The following is a 17,646-nucleotide window of genomic DNA, read 5'->3' on the forward strand; positions in this document are numbered from 1 at the left end:
ATAGTTATTGTGCACAAAAATCTAAATAACGACTTCATCCACCAAAGTTATTGTTGTGAACTTGACGCATGCGCAGATATGACGCAGCTCCGCCGTTCATGACCCAGAAGAGGAGGAGCGAGGCCGACACGGAAGACAATAACTTGCCGGATAAAGTCTTTATTTAGATTTTTGTGCGCACAATAACTATTCTTGTGTCATTGTAAAGTGATTGTCCAGCCGCTGTAGTGAGATGGGCTGTGTGTCGATGTGTTTAGGGCCTTTATGGGTCTTGTGAGTGGGAATGGATTGAATGCCAATGGAGGCCTATCTGAAGCCTTTCTCAGCTTTACACTAAAATATCTTCATTTGTGTTCTGAAGATGAACGAAGGTCTGACGGGTGTCCAACCACATGAGGGGGAGGAATTAATGGCATCATTTTAATTTTGGGGTGAACTAACCCTTTAAGTAAAAATCAGTTATTACAACTTCCACTTTTAGTAATATTTGACCAGTACCCAGCCAACATTGCCTTGTGGGCCCCATGTGGGTTTTTGATGGGCTGTCACTTGGGCCCTGCATGGGCAACCCAAGTGGGGCCCGTATAATTTTGTCCATCGGCTCCACATGGGCCCCATGTGTGTTAGCCCACAGGGGCAGATGATGGGTCCATAGTGGGCTCCAAGTGGGGCACATTTGTGTGTTCATTATAGGGGCCAACATGGGTCCCATATGGGTTCTAATAAATGGGGCCAATGTGGGCCACATGCAGAACCCTTATGGGGCCTAAATGGTTTGATGACAGTCTCTTGATGGGCTCATACTGGGCCCATATGGGTAACCCAGGTAGCACCCATTTGGGGCCTACATGGGTCTGCCCATATGGGTTGATGACGGGATCCAGATGGGTGTTATGTAGGGCTCTTATGGGCCACAATGGCAAGAGATTGAAGAGATATAGATGGGCTACCATATTTTCCGTTTGGGTTATCTTATAGTAAACCCCTAAATACAAACATTACATGTAGTCCACTAACTACACTAAAGTGTTAAAAGTATTCAATGAACAGAAACCAGTAGTTCATGCTTTAGTTTATTATGCAAGGTTTATTTGGAATAGTTGGAAAATGACTTACTACATTTACAACTTTATAATACAAAAGTATCAAAAGTACAGTCTAAAATAATGTGTTTCACAAACAAATAAAAGAAAAACAGTGCAGCTCCTCACTCCTCTGTCAGTCATCGCTCTCCCAACAGCCCTTTGAAGAAGACCAAACAAATGAATCAACCATTGAGCCTCCTTTTGGTTTACCCTATGTCGGACATAAACAGATGGCGAAGAAACGACACACGCTAACTGCAAAATAATTCAGAATTAAGGTGAAGAATTAAGTGTGAAACCATCAGAAACCCTTTAGTCTCCAGCAGCACAATTTTCCAGAACTGCAACCTACCTGGAGTCTCCAGAAGTGAAGGTGTCAGGATCTCAGAGACTTCAGTTAGCTAAAGAATCCTAAAAAATGACCCCAACTTGATAAGAATCACAAGCTGATGTGTTGTAAAATTCATGGTTATGATTATGGTTACAAACCTGTCTTGGAGTATCACCAGCTCTGCAAATGTTGTATGTCTCCCTATATCTGACACACCCATTTGAGGTTTTTCAGTCTGATGAGCTCATGAGTTGATCAGGTGTGATAGATGTGGGAGCCGTTATATAATTAATTATAAAGTGAAGATCGTGGTGTAACCTACTAAGACTGAGTATTACCAAATCCTTCTGAAGGCATTACAAATTATTTGTAACAGTATTCTAAAGTGTTACTATATTTGGCATCTTTTGTGCATTTGTTATTTAAATTAGCACTAAATAAAAAAGGGAAAAAGCACAGACAGCTGAGTGAGGAGATGGATAAAGCTCCTCAGATCTCATTGCTCAGTGGAAACTAGTTGTTCTGTGACAACATAAACGTCTATTAAAGATCTATTTAAAATTAAACATTTGAGAATGGAAATATTTCCCTCAATGTGCACACTTTTAGAATTAAAGCTAAAATGGTCCCTGTATGGCGCTTTTCTGTGATCACAATACAATTTTTTATTGCCTTTTTTCTCTGTATCCACAGGCTCTTGATGCCTGTTACCACTAAATGGCATGATCTTTAGTCAAATTGGAATTGTGCTGGCCTTTTTAGGTTTTGAATAGATTGACGTCACATTGTGTCAAAATAACAATACAAAATATTTCAAGGGTGATATTAGTGTGCTATCTATCCAGTCAACCTTTGGAATTGACTGTGTTTGCACTTGTCTTGACTGTGAATGAATTAGACCACTGAGTTGCCCATTTTCAACCCATGAACTCATTTCCCATTAGTGAACCATCTAGGTCCTACATAGGGAGCCCAGCTGGGTTTGTGGGAAGAACTACATTTATTAATATACAAAAAATCTCAAAGTGCTACAGACTTAAAACAATCAACAAAATTTTTTTTAAAATAAAATGGAAAAATTAAGAAGTTATATATAAACTTTTGAAATACTTAAATTGCAATAAATGTAATCAGTTGTTAGGGTTAGGCTGTTACCCACAATTGTACAAAAACAAAACCAACTGCAAACAATAAAATGTTACAATTCTAAATATAGCCCAAATGTGGCCCACATGGGACCCTCAAATAAACAATATGGGCAACCTAACTGGGCCCCACAACTTTATCCAAGATGGGGCCCACATTCAGCCCATCAAGCTGCCCACCCTGAGCCCATGCCCAGATGACGCCCATGTAGCCCAGCTAAACCCCATGTGGGCCCACATGGACATGTTGGCTGGGTAGTACCTTTACTTTTACTCCAGTAATGAAGTTGTGTAGGTTGTCCACCTCTGCCCTGTACGGTCCTCCATGTTTTGGTTACACCAGTTTGGCGTGACTTTGCCTGGAACATTTGCCTGCATTTATACTGCTATTGTCCCAGTTTATGTGCTATTCATTCACAGTTGCTCATATGCATTACTTTGCACACTCACAGTCCTGCAAGGGTGACAGAAAATGTACGTGCATGTGCTGACCTGTGACAAAATAGACCAACATAACGGCTGACCGGGTGCCTGGACACATCAGTGAATGGTTTGATATTTTGCTAAATAAAATGATCCTGCCAGAAGAATTGTGTGATAACTTTAAGATGTCGGTATCATCTCAGTGAACTTTTATGAGGTTTTATGCCTCACTGTGGATGAGAAACTTTTATACACTGCAAAAAAAGCTTTTCTTACTCAGTATTTTTGTCTTGTTTCTAGTCAAAATATCAAAAAATTCTTAAAATAACAAAACATTTACTAGACAAGCAAAAGTAATTGTCTTGTTTTGGGGAAAATAACTCAAAATGAAGTGAGTTTTTGCTTAAAATAAGATAAATAATCTGCCAATGGGGTGAGAAAAATAATCTTGTTTTCTGTTTGAATTAAGATTATTTTTCTCACCCCATTGGCAGATTATTTATCTTATTTTAAGCAAAAACTCTCTTCATTTTGAGTTATTTTCCCCAAAACAAGACAATTACTTTTGCTCGTCTAGTAAATACTTCTTGTTTTAAGAATTGTTAGATGTTTGGACTAGAAACAAGACAAAAATACTGAGTAAGAAGAGCATTTTTTCCAGTGTAAAACATTAGTGTGTGTGGACGGAGTTTTCAGTTTTCAAATCTATCCGGATTAATTTACACTGTAAAAAATAAAAATACTGTTAATTTTCTGCCAGTACATTATCCAGTAATTTTATGGAAGTTTCCGTTGACCCTTAAAACACAAACTAATGCAACGTGTAATTCAAAATACAGGTAAAACACCTATAAAAAAACAATACGGAAAATTCTGTCATATTTTTACTGTACATTGTGCCCTATTTCTATGCACTTTTTTTTTACAGTGTAGACGTAATACTACATTTACCATAAACTCTACACCAATAGACACTCTCGGTTAGCTAAAGGAAATTAAAACCCAAAGATGTCAGAAATCTTGGAGTAATCTTTGATGACCAGCTGTCCTTCAAAGACCACATCTCATAGACGGCTCGGTCATGCAGGTTTGCATTGCACAACATCAGGAAAATCAGACCGTTCCATACGGAGCATGTAGCACAGCTTCTTGTCCAAGCCCTGGTCATTTCTAGACTTGACTATTGCAATGCGCTTCTGGCTGGACTTCCATCTTGTGCAATCAAACCGCTGCAAATGATCCAGAACGCTGCAGCACGTCTTGTATTCAATGAGCCCAAAAGGGCTCATGTCACACCTCTATTCATCTCTCTGCATTGGCTACCACTCGCTGCCCGGATCAAATTCAAAGCCCTGACTCTTGCTTATGGATCTTCCACAAGCGCAGCACCCGCATACTTCGACTCACTCCTACGCGTCTACACACCCACCAGAAGCCTTCGACTCCGCTAATGAGCGAAGGCTTGTGGTACCATCACAGAGAGGCATGAAATCCCTCTCTCGAACTTTTTCTTTCATTGTTCCGGGTTGGTGGAACGATCTTCCGTCCTCCATACGCACAACAGAATCACTCACTTCATTCAAAAGACTCTTCACTCTTCCATGAGCACTTAATCTTACATAAAAAAAAAAAAACCTCTTTCCTCCTCTATTTCTCCTTTCTTCTTCCCTTTTCTGGTTTTTGCTCCTCGGCATAAAAATCTTGGTATTTGGGGCACTTTTTGTGTTTATTTGCCTCTTCTTGAGGGATTGCTTCCTGTTCTCCTGAGTTGTAAGTCGCTTTGGATAAAAGTGTCTGCTAAATGCATAAATGTAAATGTAAGATGTTCTTGTGTTTGTTTGTGTACAGATAGCAGAGATATGATTTAGCTGCTCATCACACACATCATATAAACTATCTATAATGTGGGGTTAAAATCACTGACAGGCAGTTTTGACTATCCGTTGAAAGTCTTATTTCGCAACTTTTCTAGCTAAGAATTGTTTCATTTTGGGCCGTTCACACAAAACATGTTTTTATCAGAAACACCACAAACCAAATCTGTTGAAATGTAGCTAAGAGCAGGGCCTGAGGGTCCGATGCGGAGACATGTCACCGGTGGCGAAGGCACTAATGAGGCCGACTGTGGAGATAATCTCTCCTGAGGAATGGGAAGACCCTGCGCTGCTCCTGAGGACTCAATGGAAAGAGCTCAGGCTGAACCTCCAGAGATCCACTGAGCTGCTCCAACGGCAGATCTTAACCACAGACTCCATCTGACGACCTACGACACCACTAACCAAAAACGCAATCTTCTCTTTCTACCAACTAAATGTTGTGTGTCTGTGTGTGTGGACAAAACCAGAAATTGAGTTGTTTGAATAGGTCCATTCACTGGGTTCAAACAACCCAATATCTGCATTTGTCCATTTTCAACCCAACTTGGGTTGTTTTTAACCCAGCATTTTTTTTTAGAGTGCAAGGATAGAAGGAAGGGATGGATATTCAGGGATAACTTGGCATTTCTGGTTGGCCATATGCCATCTTTGGAGGGGAAAATGGACATACAGCGGCTGGCCACTTGGTGGCAGTGTAGAGGATGCATTAGGGACCTGTAGAGGTTAATATGCAAGAAAATCCTTTTTTGAATATCTGTCCACCGTAGTTAAGTTAACTCTATGCATGAAAGGGTTAAATAAATAGTGTACCAGAAAATGTATGTTGTCATATATAATTATTGTAATAACTTCACTGGTTAAAAATGATTTAGAAAATAAGTAACCTGGTTGCCTTAAAATTTTGAGTTCACACAAAACATGTTTTTATCAGAAACACCACAAACCAAATCTGTTGAAATGTAGCTAAGAGCAGGGCCTGAGGGTCCGATGCGGAGACATGTCACCGGTGGCGAAGGCACTAATGAGGCCGACTGTGGAGATAATCTCTCCTGAGGAATGGGAAGACCCTGCGCTGCTCCTGAGGACTCAATGGAAAGAGCTCAGGCTGAACCTCCAGAGATCCACTGAGCTGCTCCAACGGCAGATCTTAACCACAGACTCCATCTGACGACCTACGACACCACTAACCAAAAACGCAATCTTCTCTTTCTACCAACTAAATGTTGTGTGTCTGTGTGTGTGGACAAAACCAGAAATTGAGTTGTTTGAATAGGTCCATTCACTGGGTTCAAACAACCCAATATCTGCATTTGTCCATTTTCAACCCAACTTGGGTTGTTTTTAACCCAGCATTTTTTTTTAGAGTGCAAGGATAGAAGGAAGGGATGGATATTCAGGGATAACTTGGCATTTCTGGTTGGCCATATGCCATCTTTGGAGGGGAAAATGGACATACAGCGGCTGGCCACTTGGTGGCAGTGTAGAGGATGCATTAGGGACCTGTAGAGGTTAATATGCAAGAAAATCCTTTTTTGAATATCTGTCCACCGTAGTTAAGTTAACTCTATGCATGAAAGGGTTAAATAAATAGTGTACCAGAAAATGTATGTTGTCATATATAATTATTGTAATAACTTCACTGGTTAAAAATGATTTAGAAAATAAGTAACCTGGTTGCCTTAAAATTTTGAGTTCATTGACATTAAAATGTTGAGTTAATACAATGAACATTTTTTGAGATTCGACAACCTTTATTAAAATGTTATTAAAAGGTTTTGTAAGCATATTGGGTAAGTGTGTGTGTTTTATTTGTGATGACACAGCCAAATTGTGCTATTTTCATGATTTATCACATTTTTATGTGGTTCAGATACAATAATATTTTGAGTTTCTATTTATTATACAAATTTCCTTCATTGTATCAACTCAAATTTTTAATTTCAATAAACTTTAAATTTTAAGGCAACCAGGTTACTTACTTTTTAAAGGTAAACCAACAAAAAACAACATTTTACAGTGTTGTAATAATGTTGCCATAAAAAAACTTTTTTTCCTATCTATGTTGTAAAATCATGTTTCAATCAACTTTGTAATATATGAGTGCAGGGACGGATTGGCAAGTCCAGAACGGCCGTCGGTGAAAAAAAGAAAAGAAAAAGTCTAATAACTCGGGCTGTCAAAATTAATGTGTTAATAACGCGTTACGGAAATTAATTTTAACGGCATGTTATGAACAAGAGCGCTCCCAAGTCCGTGTTCTTCACACTGTTCGCGTGACTTTTAGCACAGTTCGGTGGGCACACACACACACACACACACACACACACACACACACACACACACACACACACACACACACACACACACACACACACACACACACACACACACACACACACACACACACACACACACACACACACACACACACACACACACACACACACACACACACACACACACAAAATACCGGCAGGAACGCGCATCTCTTAAAGGGGCCGCACTATATGCTCGTGGAATATGGACCTCTTCCAGGTATGGTGTGGTTCTGGTGTAGTACACACCATAGTACAGTGTCTGTTGCGCACGGCTAGGGGCGAATAGCCGGATGATGGCGCTATTTGGGGAAAGTCCAGGGCTGTTTTTTAGCCCCAGTCCGTCCCTGTGAGTGTCACTATAAGTTTTTATGCTTTCTCATGAAATTAAAAAATTCTCAAAGATATGAAATTTCAGAATTCTTTCCTTTTCTTTTAGATAAATGCCAAAATGTATCTAAGTGCATATCCTGCACATAACGGTTGACAAGCAGAAAGTGTCTAAATTGTATATTTTCATCATCTCAAATGTAACAAACTAACAAACATTTTTAAAAATATCTTTGTTTAAAATGAAAATGCACAGCCCTTGCTGTGATACGAGTGCTAAAGGAATAGTTCACCCAAAAAATGAAAACTCTGGACTGCAAAAAACGTCTTCTTTATTTAGTATTTTTGTCTTGTTTCCAGTCCAAATATCTAAAAATTCTTAAATCAAGATGCATTTACTAGATAAGTCAAACAACATAAGATATTTTTCTTTTTTTTCTTAAAAATACGATCTAAATGCAGTGAGTTTTTGCTTAAAAAAGGCAAAATGATCTGCCAATGGGGTGAGAAAAATAACCATGTTTCTTGTTTCCGTCCCGAACAGAAATAAGATTATTTTTCTCACCCCATTGGCAGATCATTTTGCTTATTTTAAGCATTGTATTTTCAGCAAAACATGAAAAAATATCTTATGTCGTTTCACTTGTCTAGTAAATGCATCTTGATTGAAGAATTTTTAGATATTTAGACTGGAAACAAGACAAAAATACTGAGTAAGAAGAGCATTATTTGCAGTGTTGTCATCATTTCCTAACCCTCCTGTTGTTCCAAACCTGTGTGGGTTTCTTTCTTCTGCTGAACACAAAATTATAAACTATAATAAACTAATAAACAATAACCAACTATAGTAGGCTATGGTTGCTCTCTCTGCTTAGTTATAAACATTCTTACAAATATCTTCTTTTGTGTTCATAAAGAAACTCACACAGGTTTGGAACAACATGAGAGGCGAGAAAATGACAACATGTTCAATTTTAGGTGAACTATCCCTTTAATGCCGCTTGACTGTGGTCATGAAGGGGTTACAGAAGCGTCGGCTCGACCGGAAACGACGCGAACCAATCACGGCGCACGGTGCGCGACGGCGGCGCGTGACATCATCAGCCGTCGTGAAGAGATTGGAATGCTACAATGTAACAATCGCAACTGGACGCCTCGGATTAAAGCGCTGGAATGTTGTTACATTGTATCGGAAAAGCGTTTTGAATGTAACAAGGAATAAAGCAAACGCGCGCGTGTGGGACGTCCTCACGAACTGCGGCTTCACAGCAACAACAAAAGGAGGATTGATAAGCCGAAAATATGTGAGAATGCACGGATTTATTGAGGATTTATCCGCTCGGGAAGTTTTTGACAGGCTCTTTCTGAGCAGCACACATCACGTGAGATCAATCACTGGGAAATATCTCTGCATGTAAAGAACACTTCTCCGAAAGTACTCTCTAATGCTTGTGGTTGAACCAAAAGCAGGTGTCAAGTTTTAGATGCTGTCTAATGTGAAGCAGGAGAGGAGAGAAGAGGTCGATCCATAAGGAAGGGTTCAGGATAAGTCGCCCACATGCTCTGGATTTGGGATTTGAATCATAAGGTGGAAGCCGAGAGCATCAAACCCCTGCAGGTCTGTGGAAGATGCTGTCCAGCAGGAGTTAAGACCTTCATATTCATCAGCAAACCGCTCCATTTGGATCTAAGGACACATGCAGGCCAAAAAACGCTATTTAATTCTGTCCTCTGCGGGTGTGTGTCTCATTCTCCTCTTTATCCTGCAGGGACCAGCTTCCAAAGGGAGTCTGAGCAGAGGGGATGACCCCCATCCACACTGGCCCTCTTTCTCAGACCGCTTACGAGCTTTTATTCCGTGGGATCAGACCCAAAATGAAGACTACAATGTCCGCACTTCTCCGAGACACAGAAGAGACGATAGCCCAGGAGCTCACAAATGCAGAATGGACTCTTGCTTTGACTTCTCTTTATGCAGGAGGAACGGCTTTAAAGTGTACGTGTACCCTCAGCAGAAAGGTGAGAAGATGTCAGAAAGCTACCAAAATATATTGTCCTCCATCGAGGGGTCCAGATTTTACACTTCAGACCCGGGACAGGCTTGCCTTTTCGTTTTAAACCTCGACACTTTAGACCGAGACCAGCTGTCCCCTCAATATGTCCACAACCTCAAAACCAAAATCCAAAACCTGAACCTGTGGAACAACGGGCGTAACCACCTGATCTTCAACCTGTATTCTGGCACATGGCCGGATTACACAGAGGATTTGGGGTTTGATATTGGTCAGGCCATGTTGGCCAAAGCCAGCATTAGCACTGAAAACTTCAGACCCAGATTTGACATCTCCATCCCTTTGTTCTCCAAAGATCACCCTCGGACCGGAGGAGAGAGGGGGTATTTAAAATACAACACCATCCCTCCTTTTAGGAAATACATGCTGGTTTTTAAAGGCAAGCGCTATCTGACTGGGATTGGATCTGACACCAGGAATGCGCTTTATCATGTCCATAATGCTGAAGATGTGGTTCTCCTCACCACATGCAAACATGGCAAAGACTGGCAGAAGCATAAAGATGCTCGCTGCGACAAGGACAACGCTGAATATGACCGGTAAGATTTTATCTGTCACAAATGGTGGCACTATAACCAATGCATCCATAGCCTATTATATTATACGGCCTCAAAAAGTATTTGCACATGTAAAATGTGTCGCAAAAGATTACAAAATCTGTGCCGTTTATGGTTTTTGCATTTATATTGCGCAGCTTTTCAGATGTTCTTTTTAGTTTTATAATGATAAAACACTAGATTAGTTAACATTTAACGTGCATTATGTAATCAGATTTATTTTTGATGTTATTAATAAAGTAACGCATTACAAGTAACATGCATTATGTAATCAGATTACTTTTTGATATTACGAGAAAATAACGCATTACAAGTTACGTGCATTATGTAATCAGATTACTTTTTGATGTTACGAGAAAAAGTAATGCATTACAAGTGACGTGCATTATGTAATCAGATTACTTTTTGATGTGATTAGTAAAGTAATGCATTACAAGTAACGTGCATTATGTAATCAGATTACTTTTTGATATTATGAGAAACAATATTGCATTACAAGTAACGTGCATTATGTAATCAGATTACTTTTTGATATTACGAGTAAAGTAACGCATTACAAGTAACGTGCATTACTTGATTAGATTACTTATGGATGTTACGAGTAAAATAACACACTAATAATATGCATTATGTGATTAGATTACTTTTGGATCTAAAAAGTAATGCATTAAAATATTGTGCATTATGTAATCATTTACGTAGTTTATATTTAAATGGATAACTATTCACTTGAAAAATATGTTTTTAGATTTATAGTGATAGAACAATATATTTGGTAAGACTTTGCAAGGCGTAAGGCGTTGCATTAGTTAATGCGTTACCTAACATTAACAATGTGCTATACATTTGTTACAGTATTCTTTGTTAATATTAGTTAATAATGTACAACTGTTCATTGTTAGTTCAGGTCCATTAACTAATATTAACAAATATAACTTTTAATGGTGTAATGTATTAGTAAATGTTAAACACTTTGAACACTTACAAATGTTATAATCTTTGGATTATATAGCAAACTTTTAAGAAATTCTAAATTGCTTGTTTGAACTAATTTAGCACTTCTGATGCGTTTGCCTGATGTTAAAGTAATCTTTAGTGCAGTTGTTTTTGGGATAGTGTGCATGGGCTTTTGCATTCAAAGAAATATTGCTATGATTATTTTATCTAGTTCAGTGACATTCAGAGCAAAATACCTTTGGGATCAGTGTATGAATATAAGCATTAACTATTTGAATATGCATCAACGATCAAAAAAATCTGAGCTTAATGTAATTTTAATTAACATTTGTGTTACCAAAAACATTTGCTATCATTCTGATGGGAAAGATACCGAAAATATCTTCAAAATGCTGCATCAGTTGTGTTTCATTCATGCTGAGCTTGTTTCAGAAGATGATCAAAATCTAGTTTTCTAATGCAGTGATTTTTTTTAAAACCCTAAGCTGATGCCTATCATTATAACATATCATCTCCAATTGAAGTGCACATGAAATAGCTTTAATGCATTAATGTGCAGTCCGTAGGATGCAAAAGCTTTCAATGTGCATGACATAACCCTGAATATCATACCACACGCAATCAGGATATATTTGTCCGTGTACACTACCCTTCAAAAGTTCGGGGTTTGTTGTGATTTTATGAGGTTTTACAAAGAAGCTTCTTCTGCTCACCAAGGCTGCATTTAATCCAGTAAAGCAGTGTAATATTCCTCCAGTGTAACTCATCAGTCCTCTATGTGAATATATAGTAAAGTGTGATTTATTCCTGTGATCAAAGCTGAATTTATCATCATTACTCCAGTCTTCAGAGTCACATGATTCTTCACTAATCATTCTCAGATGATGATTTGAGGCTCAAGAATTTGAGATTTATGTGGAAATTTATGTGTTTTTTTTTAGGATTTGTAAAATAGACCCCAAACATTTGAATATATTTGGTGTAGTGTAAACTACTGTTTAAAAGTTTTGGGCAGTTTATACATTTTTGTTGTTGTTGGCAAGGATGCATTCATTTGGTTAAAAGTGAGAGTAAAGAATATTGTTACAAATTAATATTGTCCTTTTTATCAAAGAATCCTGAAAAAATTATCACGCTGATTACATTTTAATGTTACAAGTAACGTGCATTTTGTAATCGGATTACTTTTTGATCTTACAAGTAAAGTACCACATTACAAGTAACATGCATTATGTAATTGGATTAGTTTTTGATTTTACTAGTGAAGTAACGCATTACAAGTAACGTGTATTACGTAATCGGATTACTTTTTGATGTTACAAGTAAAGTAACGCATTACAAGTAACGTGCATTATGTAATCGGATTACTTTTTGATTTTACTAGTAAAGTAACGCATTACAAGTAACGTGCATTATGTAATCGGATTACTTTTTGATGTTACAAGTAAAGTAACGCCTTACAAGTAACGTGCATTATGTAATTGGATTACTTTTTGATGTTACAAGTAAAGTAGCGCATTATGTAATCTGATTACTTTTAATGTTACAAGTAAAGTAACTCATTACAAGTAACGTGCGTTATGTAATCTGATTACTTTTTGATGTTACGAGTAAAGTAACGCATTACAAGTAACGTGCGTTATGTAATCGGATTACTTTTTGATGTTACAAGTAAAGTAACGCATTACAAGTAACGTGCATTACGTAATCGGATTACTTTTTGATGTTACGAGTAAAGTTACGCATTACAAGTAACGTGCATTATGTAATCTGATTACTTTTTGATGTTACGAGTAAAGTAACGCATTACAAGTAACGTGCATTATGTAATCTGATTACTTTTTGATGTTACGAGTAAAGTAACGCATTACAAGTAACGTGCATTATGTAATCTGATTACTTTTTGATGTTACGAGTAAAGTAACGCATTACAAGTAACGTGCATTATGTAATCTGATTACTTTTTGATGTTACAAGTAACGCATTACAAGTAACGTGCATTATGTAATCTGATTACTTTTTGATGTTACGAGTAAAGTAATGCATTACAAGTAACTGCGTCTATTATTCTGAATTAGCGTTATGTTATGCAATCTTCTTCCTCAATTGTTATGATGATCCGAGAGGGAGGTGTTAAGAAGTCAAATGCTTCACTTTGCCTTTAACGCTGTTGAACAAACCGTGATCTGTGTGGTGTGTGTTGTGTGCCTCGGGCCCCGGTTTCCTGCTGTGTTTTTTGTCCCGGTGGCTGCGGGGCCGGTGAGACGGAGAAGGATTAGTGCAAACAATGTCTCTGGTGCCAGTGGGGGTAAAGCAGGCCTCTCTCTGTTTAAACAGCCGTTTCCCAGACCCCACTCCATCAACCAGGAATGCCTGTGTCCTGGCTGACCCTACATGACCTCAATGTCATCCCGCCTACCGATAGGCTGTTCTGGGTCGCTTCAAGAGATGCTCACATGCCACTCACATCATTAACAACCTTCCCGAAGCACAGCTGTGCTCTTACTGATATGAGCATTTATAATTATATACTAGGAATGCAACAATACAGTTAGTCCACGGTTCAATACACACCTTGGTTTTTAACCACGGTTTTTCCGGTTCGTTTTTTTCTATTCTAGTCTTCGGTGACAGGAGCAGAAAAGGGTTAAGGAGAAAATGTTTTAATTGCAATAATCTTTCTTATTTTCACTTAAAGACTTGAAACCCTTACTTAAACTTAAAAAAAAAAAAACATGTACACATTCCCTGTGTAATGTATAATATATATATATATATATATATATATATATATATATATATATATATATATATATATATATATATATATATATATATATATATATATATATATATATATATATATATATTTACAGTAGCATTTAAGTATGAATTTAAATGAATAAATGTAGGCTAAAATTAAAACTACATATCCTTCAATATACAACATTGATTAAAAGCTACTGTAAGGTTTTATTTAATTTTTATTAACATCATTTTAGAGGTGAACTGTCCCTTGAACTGTCCCTAACCTGCTCGCATCTCATATACAGATGCAATTTTGCTTTCACTTTAGACATAACCGACTGTGTTTAAAGGGGCGGTGAAACACACAGTTTCAGTCAATCTCATGTCAATCTTGAGTACCTCTAGAGTAGTATTGCATCCTTCATATCTCCGAAAAGTCTTTAGTTTTATTATATTTATAAAAGAAATATGGGCTGTACCGAGTCTTTCCGGAAAAAAACGAGCGGCTGGAGGCGTATCGTGTGGGCGGAGCTAAAGAATGACGAGCGCACCCAAAGCGGTGACGTCCTCAAGCGTGGAGAAACCCATCGCTATCTCAGCTAATACAGATAATGATCCAGAATCAGATCCGGAGGCTGAAATAAACTGAACAGGAGAAGCAGCAGCAGCAGGACGTCCGTCTCTGTGGTATGGACTGTATTTAGTGGCCTGTCAACATTTGTGTGTGTTTACTCGCAGTTTATGAGGACATGATTCGGTTTATGGACTATTGTATGCGACTAAACCTTAGCAGTAGCAAGCAAAACGGTTTAGCACGTCAGACTAGTGTAACGTTATACAGAGAACAGCAATAGAGTCCGTTAGCGCATTTGAATGACGAAGCACGCGATCGTGTCGTTTACTGATGTTTACTCACGCGACGATAGCCGACAGCACAGACATCTGAAGCAGTTTAACTCACCGGCTGCTTCCAAAGCAGGACCGAAGCTTTATCGCTGGGACCGCTCCGGTAGAAACACACTTCTTTGGTATGATTTGGTGAAGTCCTGACAGCAGTGACCGTGGAGATCCACTTTGAGACGCGACTGAAGCGATGTTGTGAAGCTTCCCGTCATTTCTGCGTTCAAATCGGTTCAAATGCAGCGCTGCCTTCCCAGAATGCTGTGCTGAAGCGCTGAAGTTGCCCATAGGAATAAAGTGGAGCGTGGCGCCTGGATCGTCTGGATCGTCTGGATCTGCAGCTGAGAGTGTGTATGGGCGTGCGTTTCCTCTCTCGCTCTAGTCACGCGCGCGCACCCTACCGGGAGAAGAGCCCGTACGGCCCATTCAAAGACCTTCCGCTCTGTTGAGCCACACTCGAAAAAAACTCTCCGAAACTTGTGAGAAACCGGAAGGAGTATTTTTGACACAGAAATACTCCATCAAACGTCCAACATTAGTTTTTGAAACTTTGTCTGTGTTTAGGATGGGAATCCGAGTCTTTAACAGAGTAAAGCTCAGTATGCATGAAACAGCATTTCACCGCCCCTTTAATGTTAACCTTGTGTGTTTGACCGTATTAGCGCAGTAAGACAGACGTTTAGTGAGCGCGCTCAATGCAAAACAGTGCATAAGCACGCCGATGAAATGTTTAACCGGCAAGGCTTTAAAACGCGGCTAACACCCGCTAACTTTAGGGCATATGATTGGATATTTGCTCATATCAGCGCGTGGACTCACAGGCACACTCAGAAAGAGCCGAAATATACTGAGAGGAATATTTCAAACAGAGAGAAATGGAAATAATTAATTAAATAACTGCATTTCGCCAGCGCGTATTGAACCGTGAGTGCCGTACCGAGCGGTTCAATATTATATTGAGTATTGTGGCATCCCTAATATATATTATTAAAAGGCCATTTTAGTGTCCGGCATTCCACTTATTTCTGGTTAAAGGATTAGTTCACTTCAAAATTAGCATTTCCTGATAGTTTCCTCACCCCGTCTCATCCAAGATGTTCATGTCTGTCTGTCTTTCTTCATTTATTTATTTTTTCCAAAACATTCCAGGGTTTTTCTCCACATAATGGACTTCAATGCACTGTAAAAAAAATTGTTGTTTTTTGTTGGTTTAACTTTAAAAAGTAAGTAACCTGGTTGCCTTAATTTTGAGTTTATTTAAATAAAATATTTGAGTTGATACAATGAAGGAAATTTGTTTAATAAATAGAAACTCAAAATATTATTGTGTCTGAACCACATAATTTTTTGTTATAAATCATGAAAATTGCACAATTTGGCTGCGTCATCAAAAATAAAACACACACAATTACCCAATATGCTTACAAAATCTTTTAAAATCTTTTGATAAAGGTTGTCGAATGTCGAATCTCAAAAAAATGTTCATTGTATTAACTCAACATTTTAATGTCAATGAACTCAAAGTTTTGAGGCAACCAGGTTACTTATTTTCTTAATAATTTTTTACAGTGTGTGAACCAACGGCTGAAGGTCCAAATCACTGCAGTTTCAGAGGAAGAGCTTCAGATACCAATCCCAGAGGAATAAAACCATCTCACATTTTTAGGAAAAAATTAAAATTTATATACTTTTAACCTCAAATGTTTGACTCCGGTGTCGATCTTCTTCACGGCGTATGATGTCATCACGTCGGAAAGGTCACATGACGCAGGTGGAAGTGCCGACCCAGTGTTAAAACGAACGTGCAAAGACTAATCAAACGCCTTTACACAAATAAAGGAGAAACAAAGATGGCGGACGATTTTGGAGTTTTTCGGCACTTCCACCTGCGTCACGTGACCTTTCCGACATGATGTCACGCCGTGAAGAACAACAACACAGAAGTCGTGCATTTGAGGGTAAACGTATATAAATGTTTATTTGTGTTGTAAATGTGAGATGGTTTGTCTGGATCAGACTCTATTATAGTCTCTGAAGCTCTTGAATTGATTTGGACCTTCAGTCGTTTGGTTCCCATTGAAGGCCATTATGAGGAGAAAAATCCTGGAATGTTTTCCTCAAAACACATAATTTATTTTCCAGTGAAGACAGAAACACATGAACATCTTGGATGAGATGGAGGTGAGGAAACTATCGGGAAATCATTCTGAAGCATTATCAGTGTATTTAAAGTGTTTGGGAGTTTTCACTGCATTGTAAAAAAAAACGTGTTGGTTTAACTTAAAAAAGTGAGTAACCTGGTTGCCTTAATTTTGAGTTTATTGAACTTAAAAATTTGAGTTGATACAATGAAGGAAATTTGTTTAATAAATAGAAACTCACATTATTGTGTCTAAACCACATTAAAAATGTGATAAATCATGAAAATAGCACAATTTGGCTGCGTCATCAGAAAAAAAACACACATTTACCCAATATGCTTACAAAATCTTTTAATAATATTTAAAAAAAAGTTGTCAAATCTCAAAAAATGTATTAACATTTAATTTCAATGAACTCAAAATTTTAAGACAACCAGGAAACTTTTTATCTAAATAATTTTGTACAGTGTGTGAACTAAAGTAAGTAAACCTTATAATAAATTGTGGCATTAAGAAGCTAATATTCATATTGATGACTCTGAGTTGAAATATAGCGCTTCCTATGACATCCCGAGGCTCTCCAACTCTCACACTCATCTTATGGGCCATTTTTCCTGCAGTGCCGTATGACAGCTTTGAGGAATGCATGGTGTGTTTCCATCGGAGGCGGATGCTCACTGCGCTCTCGTTTCCCGCTGTAGCCATAGGCCTTCTCTCCGCAAGGACAGATGCAGAAGTTGTTGAACATGACCGTTCTTGTGAATG

The 17,646-nt window shown here is 38.3% G+C and overlaps 1 protein-coding gene across 1 annotated transcript in view; it reads left to right on the top strand.

Moving 5' to 3' along the window:
- The first annotated feature begins 8,603 nt into the window (after positions 1 to 8,603).
- The window catches only part of ext1a (exostosin glycosyltransferase 1a), a 90,945-nt gene continuing 81,902 nt past the window's right edge, over positions 8,604 to 17,646 (top strand). The window contains exon 1 of the mRNA XM_067447758.1: positions 8,604 to 10,117. Coding sequence (XP_067303859.1) covers positions 9,204 to 10,117 — 914 coding nt within the window. The 5' untranslated portion in view covers positions 8,604 to 9,203. The remainder of the gene's footprint in view (positions 10,118 to 17,646) is intronic.

This window comes from Pseudorasbora parva, chromosome 7, assembly GCF_024679245.1.
Source record: "Pseudorasbora parva isolate DD20220531a chromosome 7, ASM2467924v1, whole genome shotgun sequence".
NCBI classification, from domain to species: domain Eukaryota; kingdom Metazoa; phylum Chordata; class Actinopteri; order Cypriniformes; family Gobionidae; genus Pseudorasbora; species Pseudorasbora parva.